Source organism: Ornithodoros turicata, chromosome 7, assembly GCF_037126465.1.
Source record: "Ornithodoros turicata isolate Travis chromosome 7, ASM3712646v1, whole genome shotgun sequence".
NCBI lineage: Eukaryota > Metazoa > Arthropoda > Arachnida > Ixodida > Argasidae > Ornithodoros > Ornithodoros turicata.
The window spans coordinates 43,230,015-43,249,363 of NC_088207.1; the positions used below are offsets into that span (position 1 = coordinate 43,230,015).

Consider the following 19,349-nt stretch of genomic DNA (forward strand, 5'->3'; position numbering starts at 1 on the left):
TTCGACCGCAACTGTGCCGCCATCTGTCAGGAAAACCCGCTGGAAAAACCCGGGGACACCTTTATGCAGACTTCAGGTAGGACTCTGAAGCAACCAATGGGGGAATGCTGTGTCGAACCTGCCAAGCCTATGGTGCAAATTTTTGCGGTAGGTCGGGAATGTTTAGAGACGAGCCTATTTCTAGCTCTTTTCTTTTTTGTGTGCGTCCTTATATTTACTGCCATCAAATGTCACCTTTGCGGATAATCAGGTAACTCTATCTTCCTGCTTTCTGCCGCATATGCTTCAGTCGACTGCAAACCGATGTAATTTCCCCTCAGCCACTTCTTGAGGCCCCGTGCAAGGATCCTTGGAAACGATGAACCAAATTCACTATTGTCACGACACCAGCACTGTTTCAAACGAAGCTCCGCAAGATCCAGTGGCCCGGCCACAGACAGGTAAATGAGGCTCTGGACTCCGCACTAGAATCGTTTTGTGTAGAACACTTTAGAAATCAATTAGCGTGGAAATTGCGACAGGATTAATTGAAATTTATATCGTCGGAGGCTGCTGTACTACTCGCTGTACACCAGTAATACAAATATTACGCACGGAGTAGAATGTACATACTGGCTAAAGGCATATGAGGAAAATAATATCGGTGTCTCTAAACAGGTCGCACGTGTTTTCCTTGGGCTCGGTGCCGTGACCACTTACAAACGCTGCAGGCATATGGTTCGGCTAGCCGCTAGCGGAACTCAACTCACTCGCGACGTCGGTCTTTCCTTTTCGTCCCCTTTCCCTCAACGCCTACCTTTCGCACCGAGACGCAGCAATGAAAAAATAGAGTCAACCTCCGTAACGGGCACTGTTTGTGGGAACGTTTCCCATTTTCACAAGGATCGACCGATAAGTAAATTTTGGGCAGACGTGTTTAATTTGTATGGCTTGGTACAAGAGAAGGTTTACCCTATTGGGATGAGGCCATGCGCTCTCGCACCGCAAATGCCAATGAAGCCACTTGCGCAACGCTCTTTCCTTTCGCGTTAAGGATGGTTCGGTGATGTAGCCCAGCCTTTTTCGCAACGCCCTATTTTTTAGGCAGAGTGAAAGGTAACCCACAATTGCTGAGCTTCAACTACCACTTGAGCAAAATGCAGTGTCCCTACAAGGCGATGTTCCAGGATCTCGATGAATTCACCATGAATCATCATGTGAAGGTCTGCACTGGGCAGTCATTGCTGAGCAACGCATATAATGTCATTAATTTCTTTTCTGCTTATACTTATTGTACGAATAAATAATCCAGTATCTAACAATGTCTTTACCTGCCTAAAGTAGGAAAAGGTGCATAAGGAAAGCATAGAATTAGTCCCTGATGCCACGGGTGTACCATGGGTGGGTGGCGTGCTTAGGGGGTGGTTCCACCCCTCCGAAATCGTAGCTTTGGTAGTGCATTTGGGAGAACGAAACACCTCCTGCCCATCTAGGGTCCCCATAGACCCCCCCCCCCCCCCACAAAAAAACACTATTTTGCTGGCTACCATGCTGCCTAATGGTAACACCAAGTCAGTGTGTGCACACAAGAAAGCAACAGGTGGACCATGTGAATGTACCCTCTGAAATGTGCATGGGTGCTAAACTTCTGTGCGATTAACACCACATGCACCCATATAGAGGCTTGCAATAGCTCTCGGAGCTCTTGAACACTGAGCAAGGGGAAGAGGTACAAAAAATGTTTGTACAAGGGTCGCACAATGTTGACGGAGACCTTTGCTCAAGAAAAATTTTCGGAGGACAAAGTGCAATCCTTCGCAGGTCAGCGGAATGTGCACGGCTGCTGTCATGGGGCGAGAAGTGTTTGTGTGTGTGGCTGTGGAACAGCAGTGCAAAATCAAGTTCCTTGTGAAGGAGAACGTCCAACCAGCTAAGATTCTCCAAAAGATTACAGGAACAGTATGGGGAACAAACAGGGGCAGATCCAGCAAGCCATCCTTGAGAGAGCAGCAGCTCAGCCGGAGAGTAGCAGCTCAGGACATTGCAGCACAGAATACAATACGTGTCGGCAGTGTGAAGACAATCGTTCACGAGCACTTATTGTTCTACGAAGTGTGCGCAAGATGGGTTCCCCCCGACACTTCACTTGTGACCAGAAGGGAGCGCGCATGGCAGTCTCTGAGCAGCTGCTGAACCGGTTTTAATGCAAGGGGGACAAATTTTTGCAATCAATCATCATACGTGATGAAACCTGTATGCATCATTTCATCCCAGAGACGAAAAGCAGCAGCATGGGATGGTGATATAAGGCTCCTCCGCTGCCAAAGAAAAGCAATATGTAGCCGCCTGGTGGGAAGTCCATGTGGACTTCATGAAGCAAGGGGTCACAATTAATGCCCAGTACTATTCCACGTTGATAAAGGTTATGTGCTGAACGCAATTCGCAAGAAAAGGCCTGAGATGTTGTCCGAAAGGGTCGTTTCTTTTCATGATATGGCCGAAATGCACTGTAAGGTTTTGCTCTATGCCAGTCACTGCCTAGATTTAGCCCCAAGCGATTACCATTTATTCGGGCCTGTTAAAGAGCACCTCGGAGGAAAGACGTTTCGCAGAAACGAAGCCCTTCGAAAAGATGTCCTGCAGTGTCTATAACAGCAGCCACTCCTTGCTATGCAAAAGGCATCAAAGAGATGCCACAGCGATGTCAGCGGTGCGTATAGATGTGCAGGGTAAATACTTTGAAAAATAGACGTAGTTTGGTGCTTCCCGGATTTTCCATTGTATTTAAAGAAATAAAAGTTTCTGTCAACCTTGAACGACCCTTGCTCATAGTACCTAATGGAAAACGAGAAGCAGACCAGATGGCCATGCAGCTATCGAGTAACACGGAACACTTGCAGTGCAGTGTGTGTCTGTACAGAAAGAGCAGAAAGCATGGCTAGCATGTAGAACTCATTTAGTTGAACTTGAGAAAAGTAGGAAGGCAACTTCACACGCTGAACTTTCTCATGGTGATGTCTGAATGTACAACATCCTCAAATGTTGATGACACGACTGAGCTTCTGTATCCTGTTTAACAATATATCTCCCTGCTTGATGCATCCCTGCAACAGAATTTGATATCATGAATGTGCTGTTTTCGATTTATCATCCCTTAGAAACACTTGCCAGATGTAACAACCACACAAAACAAATTCAGTGATCGTAGCGGGAATTCCTTAGTAGTCAATGAAGCCGAAAAGTGTCATTCACTAAGCGAAAAGAAAGAAAGAAAAAGAAGGCAGACAGTGGTGGGAATCCGGCAAGGAATCCGGCGGGTTCAATTACTGCCGCTGTCCGGCTTTTCATATTTTGATCTTTCACGTTTCGCATGACAACAGTATCATCATTCATCATCTTACTGCATTTGAGTTCTTGCTTTTGTACGCTTGGATTGTGACGCATGGCAGTACGCTGAAGATTACTGTAGACGAGCTCCTGTGAAGTTAAATTCACGCAGAGCTTACCTGATACTGGTAGTTCTTGCTGTCCGGACGGTTGGTCTCTACCACGCCCCCTACTTTGTCAATTTTGCAGTGAAGACGTCCAGCAGCTATAAACCTGGCTAGCTCCCTGCAAACGAAGCACATTTTTTGTGTCGGAGAGAGCATATACTTCATTGGGTGTTGGCCGCAATTGCCACTCACTGGTCGATGAACGTCACAGTGACTCCAAAAGCGTCAGCCATGTATTGCAACGTGAGGCTGCGGTAGGACTCCAGCAGTTGAGTGTAAGCTAGGATGCGCATTTCTCGGACGTAGTAGCGGTAGTGCGGCGCACAAATGCGATCCCGTTTCAGCACCTGTTCCACGTACGCTACAGGGACACAAATAGTGTGCTCACTACAACTGCCGGCGTGTGAGACACAAAATGTCTCGCGTAGCAGAAAAGGTACATACCGAGCTTCCTGAAAAACAGTGCATACTGGCACTTGTACAGAGAAAATAAGTATTCACTTATGTCGGGCGTTCCATGGAGGACTTCCAGGATCTCCGAGCCTTTCACAACCTAGAACGAGTATTGAGATTTCTTGAAACACCAAACAAATATGGCAGTCGGCCACAAGGTAAGCAGACTTCATGACTGGAAAAGCGACGGCATCAGAAAGAGCAAAAATTTTTTGCTGACATGTGAATTTTTTGCTGCAAAAATGCGAAAAAATTTTTTTTCACTCATTTGGTTTTGTGGCACCTAATGACCTCATACAGAAGGGGTGAGTGCGCAGTCACGAAACTTCAGCATGCACACACGAAACAAGCACCCTTTGTGGTTGGTGCCACCAGAAGTGACGCACGCACTCTACATAGTTTTCTTGTGCTGGCTGCCAACACTCTGGCTCAGGCCTAGAACTTACATAACACCCCTCGTAGATACGCTGAACAGCATTCTAACGACCCCATGACACAAAAAGACAGCTACAAACATCTGTTCACATTCTGTTTAGATGGGCGAGCTTTCAACTCCCACTGAGGTAGTGTTTGCGCAGTGAAAACAACGTGCTCACCTGTTCAGGAAAAGTGTGCAAAACTTTGCAAGCGTTATACCTGAACACAATTCAACACACCTTCTCTCTCAGTTCCACCCTCGGCAGTGAGATGACGCTTGCAAGCACAGCATACGTGACAAAGCTCTGGTAGTCCATGAGCTCGTAGCAAGTGAAGGTGGAGACAGTGTCCAGGAAGAACTGAGCGGCAGCTTTGAAATCCCGCACCGCCAGACTGTACACGCCCTGGTACACCTTGAGTCGGTTACGCCGGTCCCAATCCCCACCTTCTTCAATCAGCCTGCATGCAGATAAATGCTTTCTCAAGAATACAGGTTGGAGAAGCTTCCCTCCGCACTTACTCTTTTGCTCTTTCAATGTTTCTTGTAATGAGGTCATGATCCAGGTAGAAGAGGCCAATTCGGATAATGTGAAACAGCAAGTCAAGACGATGTCCAAGGGAAACGGTTTTCTCATACGTCTTCCTGAATTGGCTTAAGGCTGCCTCCTGCAGGACAAGCCAATATTCAGTTTATCTACCTTCCTGCTCATATGAAGGTCTAGTCCATATGATGTCCCATCTGACGAAACAGGAGTTTGTGCTTCTTGTCCGATTGTGATCTGCACTTTATATGTAGGGCCTGGCTTTTTCAGGTTATAATTGTGATCAACATCAGATCAACGCGTGAACCCTTTCATGCGTAAAGCTATGGCCAATTTCCCACTTTGGCTTGGTTTAAAGAAGCTAGAACCAGTACGCTTTCACCGCTTCCTTGGCGTGGTAATCGACTCGGACTTGCGCTGGGCTCGGCACATTAAACACCTTGAAACTAAAGTGCAGCGATGGCTCCCCGCAATCCAACATCTTTCTGGCCCAGGATGGGGCTGTGATCAGCGTTCCCTGCTCGCGGTTCACGCGGCATTGGTAAGGGCAACTGTGCTTTACAGCCTTCCTATTCTGCACAGGATATCAACAACTTCATTAAATACGCTTCGGTCCCTGTTTGCTCGAAGCCTTCGTCGATGCCTCGGAGTTCCAAGAATGGCTGAAACACGACAAGTACTGGCTGAAGCTGGTGAGCTCCCGATTGAAGTTCTCCGTGAACGGGAAACGGCTCGGCAGTACCTCCGTTTGCGTGCTCACATTCCCCGCCACCCGCTACTCAGGAAAATTCGATACCGCCCTGGAAGCGACTTCTATCGAGTAGCGCAGAGGACACGCCAGACTCTCACTGGCTTCATAACTAAGGACACTATACCGCCGGAAGCCCCCTGGTCTCTACCGGTACCGCCCACTTTTGTACGCCTCCCAAACCTTCTGCAAAGAAGAGATCAGGTCCCCCCTGAAGTCCTCCGAGCCCATTTTCATGCTCTGGTAGACGAGAAGTTTTCTACGTTTACGGCAGCATATACTGATGGCGCATCCCGAAACAACAAGTCCGCCTCAGCCTTCGTCATTCCATCCGAAGGCGTCGTGCACGGAAGACGCCTTTCACATCCAACCTCCTCCACAGCTGCGGAACTCTATGCCATCCTTTTCCTTCTACAACACATCGCTGATTTTCCACCCCGGGAATGGGCAGTCTTTACAGACTCCAAATCTGCACTTCAAGCAATTGAAACTTCCGGCATACGAGGCCCATCCGCACCCCTAGTCACAGACGTGTTAATGGCTTACCACACTATCTACGCCGCAGGCCACAGGCTAGTTCTCCAGTGGGTTCCAGCCCATTGTGGTGTCATGGGGAACGAGCAGGCCGACAGCGCCGCAGAAGCAGCACTCTCGTCTCGGAACCGGACCCGTATTGTTCTGCTCAGAGGAGACCGCCGTTCAATTCTGCGACGTCTAGTGACACCCCTGGCTTCCCGCCAACGGACAACCGACATTCTTCCCCCCTCTATGTTGAACAGAGTTGATCCCACGCTCGCTTTCCGCATGCCACGAAACACATCTCGTCAGGATGCTGCATTAATCCACCGCATGCGCCTCGATGTGGCCTTTACAGCTCAGTGGCGTTACCGCTTGAGACAAATTGATTCTCCCACCTGCTGCCACTGTGGTGCTCTTGAGGATCTGGAGCACATTCTTCTTCATTGCCCTCACTACGAACCTTCCCGAACCACACTCTCCGAGTCTCTTCGTCAGCTGGACTCTCGCCCTTTCTCCCTACCGAAATTGCTTGGTCCCTGGCCCAATCCAGCCCAGCAACGCTCTGCGCTCAAAGGTCTTCTGACATTTCTGGACACCATCGGAGTTACATCGTTATTGTAAAGGGGCACGTTATTTTATTCCCCCCATTCCACCAAGCACTGGGGTAGAGTATCGCCTGTTGCGATGAAACTCCCCACTCTCCAAGGCCGAAAATAAAGTTGTTGTTGTAACATCAGGGGGTAAATATCTGGTTATATTTCGCTTCAATAATTCGGGTGCAATAGGGTTGAAACGAACCTGGTTCAACCCGATTCTGGTTGAATCAGATTGGATCAGGTGTAAATCTTCAGTTTACTTGCCATAATACGCGACACATCAGCAGACACGGAGGGACTCTGTTTTGACAGTTTGCATGCGCATATTTACGCACTTACAACACAGCTTCCAAAGTTCAATGCTAGTTCGGCTGATTTCGGATCCCCCTGGTTCAGCAGTTTTCGGGGAAATATGGGGATAAACCCTGTATTTGCTGAATCAGGGGGTAAATGTCAGGTATAATCGGGTATTACCGTAAAATGTCAGGCCCTATTTATACGTAAGTATATTAAGAAAGTGGGACGCCATTGGGCTAGATCCACAAAGGCCACTGCAGCATGATAGCCTCACAAATAGAGACCGGGCTTTCGTGCAAATGTTGCCAACTTATTTTTTCCTCTCGCTGTTCAAAGGAGTATTGGAAACAGCTTGAACATAGGTACACTTTTTACTGCTTGGTACGGATGTACTACTTTCAGTAACCGTCACACCAAATATTTCCTTTGAAAAGCTAGTTGGCTGAAAAGCTAAAGAAAATTAGTTTACAAGAGCACAAGCAGCAGCAGGAACGACTCCTTCCAGCTCTTTCTGGAATGCTGGGATATCATATCACTGAGCACTCTTATTGGCTGCCAAGAACTGCATGCAAGGGCGAGGGAGGTGGTGACCTGTCAACTGCTCTGCGTAGGACATGGGACGGGCGGTGGCAAATATAATCGCAAAAAGTTTAGAAGCATTATGCCAACCAGAATTGTCCAATGAAATGCAGTTAAATGGTACGGCAATGCGAAGTGTGACACACTTCGACACCATTTTGGATTCTTTGCGTCAACTGTGGCTCCACCTGGGGGACGTCACCAGAGATATTAATGCTTATTTGCAAATAAAATGCTGACATGCGCACGAACTGAAGAGGTGCGTGGTTTTATCCGCACTTCATCCGCGCAGATTTCGTAACGTTACGTTTCTATCTGCAAACCGTGACGCAGTGGAGATCCACGGGTATTACGGCACCCGCACACAACTGTAGACATGACATCTCAGACTGGCAGCTGAGGGCAGCAGCAGTTCTGGGCAGCAGGATTTAAAGCTCTCTCGCATACCAAGACTATGTGCATACTTTTTGTGCAAATATGTATCCCAGAAAGTGAGGTCGTAATTTCTACTACTATAGAGATTCTTTTCTTTTTTTTTTATCCCATTAATGCTCGTTTGATCACAAGTTGAATGGTTGTACGCTGCCCAGAGTATTGTAAAAAATTATCAAAATTTGGAAACCTCAGCATAGTCATGCAGGAATACCATGCTTAAAAAGAAGGCACCAGGAGGACAGGTCTTCTTCAACAATGTGCATTTGGATGCTCCCTCCAGCAAGCATCGGAAGAGAAGTTTCACACAATCTTTTCGCATCAGGGGACTAGCAACAGTTACAGAAACATAACACCTTCCAAAATTTGTGTTCCCACTGACAATTGTACAGAATATAAATATTATTTCAGGAGACAGGCAATGGTTAGATGAGCTACAGGCTGGGAGATAATGCATGGGAGATAATGAGTATAATGCATGGGAGATAATAATTGCACATTATCTCCCATGAGAGCACATGGGAGATAATGTGCAATTGGCCCCTGTCACAACGTGAGGTACAGTTATGAGCAATGGAAACAGTCACCAGGGATGCCGAATGGGGTGCTAGCAGTGATGCTATCACGAGGACACACCGCAGTGCCCTATAGCAACTGCTGCACTCTCTGTGTACGTGCTGCAGATCTTAACCAGATTAAAGCGATAAACTAAAGGTGAGAGAACATCATCATGTGTCTTCTTACAGTAGTCAGTATCACTAGACAAGTATTTAAATTAAGTTTGTTTAGTTTGTTATGTTCTCTGGAACACTGAAAGCTGAACGTGTTTTATCGTATCTCAAAACAGTCTTCAATCACATTTATGTCAGTCAACACACCCATATGCTGTCCATCAATGTGAGTTCAGCTTGCATCGCCATAAAACCAAAACCTGATGTGAACATGTGGTTCATTATTCCTGTTCAGAGGTGGGCACCCTCGCGAGGGCTTGTGAGGGTGAGGGCTCCCTCACCCTCACCTCACGGAATTTGAGGTGAGGTGAGGTGAGGAGCATCTTTTGGAGCAATGGTTGAGGTGAGGTGAGGAAAAATCTTCCTAGAAGACGCTGAGGTGAGGTGAGGGACATTTTCCTTGGGAAAGACTGAGGTGAGGTGAGGTGAGGTGAGGAAAATTTTCTGAAAAACTTTTTGAGGTGAGGTGAGGAATTTTTTTCTCCAGAAAGCCTGAGGTGAGGTGGGATGAGATACATTTTCTGAAAAATTTTTGAGGTGAGGTGAGGTGAGGGAAATTTTGTTAAAATTTTCTGAGGTGAGGATTCCTTTTTCATGTGAGGTGAGGACATTTTTTCGTGTGTCGAGAGAAGAAAAGGGAAAATTTGTCCGAAAATTTTTAGGTGATATGAGGCAAGTTGGCAAAAGGTAGTTGTTAGCAGGGGTCGGAACCGGAACTGAACCGTAACCGAAAACCGCAAAAAACCGTTATTTTTTGCCGAACCGAACCCGAACCAAACCGTAAACATTTTTTCTCTCTCCTTGAACGAACCGGAACTGAACCGAAAAAATATGATGCGGTAACCGGTTCGCGAGACGGCAAAAACGCCTATACTTTCCTCTCGGCTGCCGCGCATAAGCTCTCTGCATCGCTCGGAATCTTGCCGAAATTATAGAACAGACAAATTAATAAACTAAGAACTGGTTAGTCCATGTACCTCCTACAGCTTCACTTTCAAAAGGTTCATGACATCCCTGTACATTTTTGTAACTCGATGTGTAAAAAAAGATGAGCTACACGACGGCTACATTTTGTATTATTGCATCGGCGGCTTCCTTTCATTCAGCACCGCAGTGTGAAGGCGGCATAAATTTTAATAGTTCACAGTGACATCCACAAGCAACGCAGACCTCTAGCGACGAAGGGAAAGAGGCTGGCGTGTGGTCCAGAGCATGGAGGAAGGGAACACAGGAGCGGTCTCCCGCCCTCTTTTCAACGGGGAGCGTGCTGGCCTGCGAATGGGACTCTGAGATACTCCTATCTACCACGTGACCGCTTTCTTCCGTTTTCTTGAGAAATTGGCGATAGCCTTTTGCAATGGAGTTCAATGGTACGCTGTGCGTCATTTCCCAGCATTTTTCAGTACAGTAAAGGATGATCTGCCGTGAACTGCATGGTTCTCTGTCGAGGGAGTAAGATGTAGGAACCAGGAGCAAGACGTCGCCGGAACCTGATATTACCTCTCACATGTCATACACTAATTAGCATAGATAGAGAAGTTACCCGTCTCGTTACGAGTTAAGTTACTGTATGAAAAATGTAACTAAGGTAATATTCAAGTTCTTCAGCCTGAAATGTAACTCGCAGTTCCTTAGAAACAAGAACGAGTTACTTCGAAGTTACTTCGGACACAAAATAGCACTACGCAGCTGCTGGGCGTGTGAGCAGTTGAGTTCAACGTTCAGCTTTCTGTGGAGGAGTGCAACACGCTTAGATCGTCCAACAATTCGAACGCTTTGCATGTTAGTCCCTGTGGGCGCACAATGGTTCAGCTTCATTTCAGTGGCAGCTGTTACTTTGACAAAGTTACCTGAAAAAGAAACAAGTCCCTCTTAAAGTTACCACGGCATAATAGGGTTCCGGGTTTTATTTCTGGGCTTTACCGGAGGATATTTTTCGGAGTTTATTGGTTTTTCGAAGAACGAAGTTTTTCGGTGTGCATGATTTACAGCTCAGTTAATATCCTACATTTGGAGAAAACTTGACGGCGCACGCACGGTTGTGCAACGAAAACGCAACACTAAAGACCACAAGCTTAAAAATACATTTCGTACGACGCACACTGAAGTGTTCCGCAATTTCAAATGCACCCTTTCCGTGTACTGTGGTCACTGTTATAGCAGTGCTTACATACGACACCCTCTACATTGAGATCTCGGGATGATGTGAACTCATCGAAATCAGAGTACTCCTTGACGTAGTCCCAGTGCAGCTTTCTTTTGCGTCCCATCTTCTCGTCAGCATTGCAACTAGTTGTCCTTCCAAAAAGATCACTCCGTATGACATCGGTTCGATGCTCATTTTAGTGCTTAGGTCAATGTGGGACAAGGATATAGGGAAACAGACTGGGGAAAAACACGGACTGTGAATCCTCAAAGTGGTCGGTATGACCGCGAAAGAAAACGCTAGGTCGCGGAGACCATTATCAGGTTCCGGCGGGGCCGGTATGCGTGGTCATGCAGAAGAAACCCAGGACACAAAAGGAGGCCAAGAACAATAACACGGTTATCCGAAAAAAACATCTGCCAAGAGGAGTTTTTCGTATTAATCCGAATTGCTTAAAATTTCACCGGGCTATATGTTTTCGGATTTTTTCGGATAAATCCGACAACCCGGAACTCTAGTACAAGTTACTAACAAAAGGAACTTAGTTACAGTAGCGATTTACCTCGAACTCTGCTGATTAGTATAACAGACGTAAACCGGTTCGAACCGATAAACATCGGTTCAAACCTTTATTTTAGCTGCGCTGAACCCGAACCCGAACCGAACCGATAACCCTGAACCGGAACTTGAACCGAACCCCAAAAAATAACGGTTCCGAGCCCTGGTTGTTAGGGCTGTCTTCTTTACTTTATTTGTTTTTTCAGTGACTGTTGTAAAACAAACGACGCGAGCCGTTGTGCTTCACTATCAATAATCGCTGCTTATTGGCTGGTCCTGAGTCCTGACGATGGGTCAAGAGACTCTGGCTGCACATCTCACAAAAAGTAGGGGGCACGACATTGGGTGCACTGATGACGTGTGACACTCATACGATTATGATTCACAAAGCTGCGCTTCGATTCGACCACCACTGTAGCGCTCAACCTATCGGATGCCATGCGAAGGCGGTGAACGAGACAATTAGCAATGCACCTGCCATCCCACTAGCTGATGGCGAGCGGCCATGATATAATGCGTAGGACATGATCCGTAAATAATTTTAGCTATCATCGCCATTCATCAGGTACTCACCGCAGTCGTGGCGCTTTCTGGCCTTTGTTGCGCTTGCGCCACAAACACCTACAGTCACAATCTACCGCTGAAGCAGAGAGTCGGGACCTGATGCTTTAGTCTCGATACTTGCTTTACGCTGCGTACTTTCGTCATTTAAAAAAAGTGAGAAGCGTCGACCTTGAGCAGGGAGGGGCACCCTCCTAACTGCAAGTGAGTGAGGGCGTCTTGAACCCCCTCACCTCACGGAATTTGAGGTGAGGTGAGGGAAAATTTTTTATGCAAGGCTGAGGTGAGGTGAGGGAAATTCTCTGAAAAGGTTTTGAGGTGAGGTGAGGAAAGATTTTTTCAGGAAAGGCTGAGGTGAGGTGAGGAAATTTTTCGGATAATGTTTTGAGGTGAGGTGAGGCGAGGAAAATTTTCTGAAAAATTATTTGAGGTGAGGGCAGGCGAGGAAAAATCTCTGAATTTTTTTTTTAGGTGAGGTGAGGTGAGGGAACTTCTCCAAAAAGTAGTTGAGGTGAGGTGAGGTGAGGACAAAGCTCCGTCCAGGAAAATTGAGGTGAGGGCAAAGACCGTGAGGAGTTTTGCCCACCTCTGTTCCTGTTACTCTCTAGAACTACGAGGTTCTGTTCAATGAAACTTTGCATATGGCGTTTACAAGCATCTTGTAATGGAATACAACTAGTACGTCAAAACCAGAGGCAGCCTCAGACTGTTCAAGCAGATATACTGCTTCTAAGCTGGCATTTGCATCATGAGCACAGCCCTAGCACACCAGCAAACCTGTGTCTTAGCAGTAAGACAGTACAGTAGCAGGTTCCTGCTGTCAAATCTTCAGATGAAACATCATGAACAGATAACTAGCCCCACGAACCTTATCGCCTATTCGGCTCAAGTACTCAGCCTTCAACAGATGTGCCTCTCTGACTTCCATTTCGCTGAGGTTCTTCTCAGCGTCTTCAATGGCGGAGTCCAACTTCTGTAATTCAGATGAATTGGCAGCCTTCATGTCTGTCAACAGCTTGTTGTCGACCTGCCAGCCCAGATCGCGACAGATTTCTTCATAAAACGGTGCCATGTCTGGGGAAGGTAGAGCAAGCAAAAATTCACTGGTATACATTTGGCACTAAAGAGAGGCCAATACTGTTCTCTGCAGAATGTATATGCTGCTTGTGTCAATTCGTTTAGTTTTTCGTCCGCCCAATCATTAAAGGTAATCTTAACAAAGCGTTACTTCTATCTTCTACATATCTTACATGTAACATTTTACCCTTCTGAACCCTCACGTATTTTTGTTGGTACACAGGCCGGCATTTCGATACACGAACATAGCTTGTTAACAGCGTGCATTGTGGACACACAAACCATACGCTTGGATTCAACGCTCGACTTATTGAATGAGGCACAGGCGACATGAAGAAATTAGAAGTTTTCATGCTTTAAAAATAAGCAGACACAGCGGTATCAAAAAACTTAGCTTCATGCTCGACGAAACTTACTGTTCTCTGTAATAGCAGTCATGAGATCCTGTTTAAGCTTGTCATTCGTAGGTTCATGATGCGCAAGTAGAAATTTTATCTGGGAAAGCTCAAGATTTGGATTCTTTTCCAAGCTTTCTTCTTGTAGGTTTTCAAGCGGCATGACGAATCAAAATTGTGTACCCGCTTCACAAACGCAACACACGGCACCAAGCGACCACAAGCAACCAACACCAACCGATCTACACAGGCGACACCTATGATATTTCAGTGTTCACAAATAAGAGACGAACGAATGAAAACACCAATCAGTTTTTCTTCGCTGTAAACTTTCATAAACTTGAAATTTAATAACCAGTTACAAATGTAAAGTAATTTCAAGCAATGGCGAGGAGCCGGGAGCCACCCAGTGGAGCCACCAGATGCAGCCGTCGTAAGCCTGAACCCACTCCACAATCCAAGCCAAGCCAAACCAACCGCGCGAACGTTCAAATCGTTCAAATTCTCCTGAAACGGAAGGAACAAGGTCACAGGTGAAAGCATTCCTTTTCTAGCTACTGTAGTTAGTTTTGAACGTGTAGCAACTCGACCGTTTGTGATTATGTATATCTGTGTTTGGGGCGTGACGTAATACTGCATGCACTACATAAATTAATAAATTGAAGCATTATGTGAAGACCATGGTGAAGACAGAAATTGAGGGAGGGGGGGGGGGTCAGGACGGACTGGACCTCCTGTCTAGACCCACGCCTGCTTGTACGTTCCTAGTCGTGATCACGTTCGTGCTATGTGGAACATTCCATCGTGCCCGGGGGCGGATCCACAATTTTTCTGAGATGGGGTCCAGCCTTGCAGAGCACTGTAGATACGCAATCGAGGTCAATTAAGCACTATGTGAAGAGCGAAATTGACGAGCGGGTCAGGACATCCTGACCCCCTCCCCTTTAGATCCGCCCCTGATTCGTGCCCAGCGGCAGTACTGTTGTAACAATTGCAACAGGAAGCAGAAAATCAGTGTTTGAGACAGTAGGATTGCATTGCTTGTCTTTTTTTCGCTCAGATATTTTCAGAAGCTAACGCGTGTGAGTTCGAGCACAAAAATGGTTCAACCCAAGGGTTGTGCCCGACAGCCAAAGTCTTCCGCGCGAGCTAGCAGCGTTGTGCCTGCTCAAATACCGCTGAACAAGAAACTGAAGAACATTTTTGGAAGTGGGGACGAGCGACTCGAAGCGACACTCACCGCAATGCGTGCGAAATTCCGTCAGCTGGAAGAGACCGTTGACGTTGTCTTCACTGCTGCATTGAAGGAGTTTCCAGATGTACGTGGCATACCGCAACATATGTTATTTTGAATTGGTGGGGACTGTAAATGAGTGTCATCTGTTTTATGTTCCGTTAGGAAGTTCTTGATCGACCTTTCAGAGAACTCATGAGACAAACGGGTAAGCAGGCGTGGAAGGTACGGAACCTCGTATCTCCTGTTCAGTATTATTCCTCAAGCTAAGTCACATTCGGAGTTCATCTTGCTACCTGTACAGGTTGCCCACTCTCTAATTCTCAAGTGGAACCAAGAGAAAATATGTGCAGGTAAGGATGGTATCTACCTACACTCTTAAAAAAAGGGGTGTACTTTAACTTCTTTTCCTTGCCACATACGTATATCACTCCCTTTTGGAGAGTACAATTACTCTCGAAAAGGAGTCTCCCTCCTTCACCAGAGGAGCGTCACTAACTCCCTACTGGAGAGTAATATTACTCTCCGGTAGGGAGTAATATATGTGGCAAGAAAAAAGTGTGAAAGCACACCCTTTTTTTAAGAGTGTAGAAGACACGTGGAATAAACGGCAAGTCCTTATCTCTATAGGGTTACTAATTTACTGACGAAAATTATTAGATTAATGCCACAGTGTAGCGCTCTGTTGGTATGTGTGTTCTAGTAATCGTAATATTTGTTTCATTATTTATATGCCAGTTTCTATTGCATTCCCCACTCCCCTCGTATCACACCAAGGCACGGAGGGTAAATAAAAATAAATAAATGGTGTGTGCATGCGTGCTTGAAACTTGCAACGAACATGTGCAAGTGACTGTAAGAGGGGCTCATGTGTTGAGCATAAATTTGCACACTTGTATGAGTTGTTGCCGCAGCTCTTGTCTTGAGTGCGAACATTTGTTTCACGTACTGCGAGGTCGAGGGTTGTACTAGGAAAACAGTTTACATTCTACATTTATTGCGAACACAAGTTAGACTTAGTATACAACAGAATAAGGTCTTCCTGTTTGAATTGCTCTCAGACATTACTTGCTTCATGCCCGACAAGCTCTTACCTTTCTTTGTTACATGCACGTCTAGAGTCCTATAAGGTCTAGTGTCGCAGTTACAATTTGTATGACTTTCCAGATTACTGTCCATTCAAAATGCTCTGCCCACACAAATACGGATAAGTAACCTGGACTTCTTTTTTTTTTTTTTTTTCGTTTCAGCGGGATTAAACCGACAACTGGCACAAGAGTAAAGAAGGTGAGAAATTTATGCATATCTGTTCGTAACGAATTTGTTGACCTATAGAAATGCCATGATTTCAGAACGATGGTCCCCCCCTTTCTGTTTACTTACAGGTAGAGAAATCGACAAAACGCAACTCGAAATTCGGTAGCATAGTTCCAGGAGGAAGGCAGTCGCGCGCTACAGTCCGCAACACCCGCTCCACTGCCACTTCCCGTTCCCTTCCACCAAAGGGAGTCATTACACCAAAGTTTGACACCAGGTAATTGTAGGAACCAATGCCCACAGCCCACTCGTTACTTTAGATGCCCAGTACGTGGTTCAGGACGTTGAGGATAAAGCCCTGCACCATCCGCGTATGAAAGCAGGGGCGGATTTCGGTGGGGGGGGGGGGGGGGGGCGGAGAGAGAAAAACCCAATGTATAATCTGACGTTTTGGGGGCGGCTGGGCGATCGCCCCCCCTCTCCTCCACCCTCCTCCCCCCTTGGACCCGTCACTGGATGGAAGCGGTATCAGCGGATATCCGCAGGAAACTTGCGCGTTCGGATGAAACATGGGCGCTTGTTGTGATCTGCGGATCGGATGCGGACAAACCGCGAGACTGTGCCACCAATTTTCTTCGCACTCTTCGCACTAGGCACGGCACGGCATATTGATTACGCAGGTGATTACGATAAGGTGAACGCAGGGTGCTCGCGCGGCTGGGAGAGGAGACCTCTGGCACCTCGAGTCCAGGTGCGCGTTCTTACGCCGATCTTGCGTTCCACTCGCACTAAACCCTACCTACTCCGTTTGTTGCAAAATCTGTGCTTGGTGCCCTGTATTCTTTCGTGACAGCTAGACCTGTGCTTGCTGTCGTGTATCCCTTATTGTTGGCATCGTGGACGCTCAGGACCTGCTCTCGCTACAAAAGCTATGCCACTTCGGTGTTTTCACTGTTAGAATAAGAGAGAGGAAGTCTCCGCCCGTGTGGACGAAGTTTCGCGTCCCGTTGGAGACGCGGATTTTGCGTGTCGGATGCGGATGTAGAAGTTGGTCGCCATTGCGGATGTGGATCGGATGCGGATGTCAAAAAGCTCATCCACGCAGTGCTTTAGTTCAGGAAGCCTTTTTTCCACTTTACCAGTCAACATTGGTGCCGCTTGGCTTTGGTCCCTGATTGGCTTTGTCCGCGTCAAAGGGCGCCCACTGATTGGCCCTGTCCGAGTGACGTTTCTAGAGAGAGAGAATTCCGGAATGCTCTCAACAACCATCGTCTGCTTTTGCCATGCGTTATATCAAATAGCGCAGAAGCAACTTCACTAATTCACGTCGGATTTTCGGCGCCATTGTCGGTGGTGATGAACGAGGAGTAAAATGGCACTATAGTTTCGGAATCGGATCGCGTCGGATGCAGAACAACTTTTAGGTTTGCACAGCATGGCTGACATGGCTGCAAAGGTAGCTACATGTAAGAGCAACATCACAATAGACTTCTCAGTGCTCGCGTGTTATTATATTGAGTAAGTTCGCTCTTGAGTTAACGCTAAGTTCGTTTTATACAGGAGGGGGAGGACCCCGTCTCTAACACGGAAGGCTAAGCCCGGGGAGGTCTTGGTGTCGCTGTCTGGAAGCCCTGTTCGGGCTGAAGATAAGCTGCAATACAAGACGGCAGCCATCATCACACTAGGTAACGGCAAGGTGAGGTATATTTTGTTACCTGCATGTACAGCTCTCTGCAACGTCAACTTTAACGCCGCAGCGGCTGGGGGAGCAGTTGCAGAGGCTCCCTATCGGAGCGAAGTAGAACTTTTGGGGCGTTGTGGGCTATCCCACACGTGCTTAGGGGTGTTTGTCGAAGAAGCCTCCTCCTCCTCACGGACTTCCTCCGCGCATTCCGAGCGAAGTGTCTGCTTCTCGAGGAACACCCCCAAGCAAGAGTTGGATAGCCCAAAACGCTCTCTCCCAAAAGTTCTGCTTAGCGCCGTTAGGGTGATTGTCCAGCGTCTCCGCCTGCCGTCGTCGCGTTCAAGTTAACGTTGCAGAGAGCTGTACGAAAGGGAGGAAACAGTACCCGTGGTTTTCATGATGCTTCTCATGTATTTTCAGCTGATAAGCTTCGCTCCAGACACTGACAGCAAGCGATGCAAAGTTGAGAGGGACGACCTAGCGAAGCTCCATGCATTACAGCGGGCGTTATCAGCAATAGTGAAGAATAGTGCTATGTCCTGAAGCATTTTCTTGCTGAGGTCCTGCCTGAATAGATGTTAATATATAACGTTTTTTTGTGCATACACTCAGCTTCTTACTACTTTATGATGTACCGCTGCACAAAATTACTTTAAAAAGCGATGCTTAAAAAAGAGAGAAGACGGGGGGGGGGGGGTCGCCATGTAGCAGGAAAATTCGCCGTGCGGCAGGAAAATCTGCAGGAATGGGGGGTAGAGGTATGTCTCGCCCCCCCCCCCCCCTGGATCCGCCCCTGGCCACGGGTGTCCATTGGGTGACATTTTCACCCGTTGTAGAGTCAGCAGTGTGAACATGAGAGGCTTGCGTATAATACCACTGTATGCGCTCTGCTCTCAGCTTGATGTACCTTTTTACAAGTAATGTGAAGCCAAAGTGAATAAAGGCGAAAAGGAGTGTGATACTATTATTCGTAGCAGTGGAGCTGAAAAGATGTTGCTTGTGTTCAGGGTGGGCGATTCCAGACACTGATTTTTTGTGATTGAGTGTAGCACAATAAGAATAGTGTGCACTAGAGCCCTGCACGGATGAGGTTTTTGGCATTCGTATCCGACCCGCATCCGCGCACACGTTATCCGATCCGCATCCGCACCATACACAACAGTTTACATCCGCATCCGATCCGCTGAGCAAAACGCACCATCCGCATCCGATCCGCAAAAATCCGCACGTTTCGAAAGACGCGTAAAGACCGCCGGAAGCATGTTGGTATAATTTCGGATGCCTCCATGCTGTCACGGAAGGACTCAGTCATGACGACAAGCAAAGGTAAACCTTTCAACGAACGCGATATGGAGAGACTTCTGGAACGCGTGGAACGCTACCTCGTCGGCGCTCGCGTGGTTCGAGACGCCTGAATGCCTCCTCTCCCATCTTGGCGCCGTGCATGGTCAAAGGTGAACCAGAGCATGCGCTCGCTGTCGGCTGTCGGCGCGCAATACAAATAAATTACGGGTGGAAAAATGACAGCACGCGGTATATCCGCATCCGATCCGCTACCGATCCGCTGCCTTCGTATCCGCATCCGATCCGCATCCGACCTCGAGCCATCCGCATCCGATCCGCACACCGCAGAAAGTGCTAAATTTTCAT

The 19,349-nt window shown here is 47.2% G+C and overlaps 2 protein-coding genes across 2 annotated transcripts; one reads left to right on the top strand and one right to left on the bottom strand.

Annotated features, from left to right (window-relative positions):
* The first annotated feature begins 9 nt into the window (after positions 1-9).
* Positions 10-18,377, top strand: LOC135401161 (uncharacterized). Its single transcript, XM_064633396.1, has 9 exons — positions 10-440; positions 13,907-14,057; positions 14,585-14,843; positions 14,924-14,966; positions 15,063-15,111; positions 16,009-16,045; positions 16,144-16,292; positions 17,576-17,711; positions 18,120-18,377. Exons 1-9 carry the CDS (start codon positions 359-361, stop codon positions 18,240-18,242), a joined length of 1,029 nt encoding a protein of 342 aa, XP_064489466.1. The 5' UTR covers positions 10-358; the 3' UTR covers positions 18,243-18,377.
* On the bottom strand, positions 2,919-13,771 carry LOC135401160 (26S proteasome non-ATPase regulatory subunit 6-like). Its single transcript, XM_064633395.1, has 8 exons — positions 13,546-13,771; positions 12,921-13,126; positions 4,864-5,009; positions 4,583-4,802; positions 3,918-4,026; positions 3,666-3,834; positions 3,486-3,591; positions 2,919-3,083 (listed from the first exon to the last, which is right to left on the bottom strand). Exons 1-8 carry the CDS (start codon positions 13,685-13,687, stop codon positions 3,015-3,017), a joined length of 1,167 nt encoding a protein of 388 aa, XP_064489465.1. The 5' UTR covers positions 13,688-13,771; the 3' UTR covers positions 2,919-3,014.
* Positions 18,378-19,349: the final 972 nt, after the last annotated feature.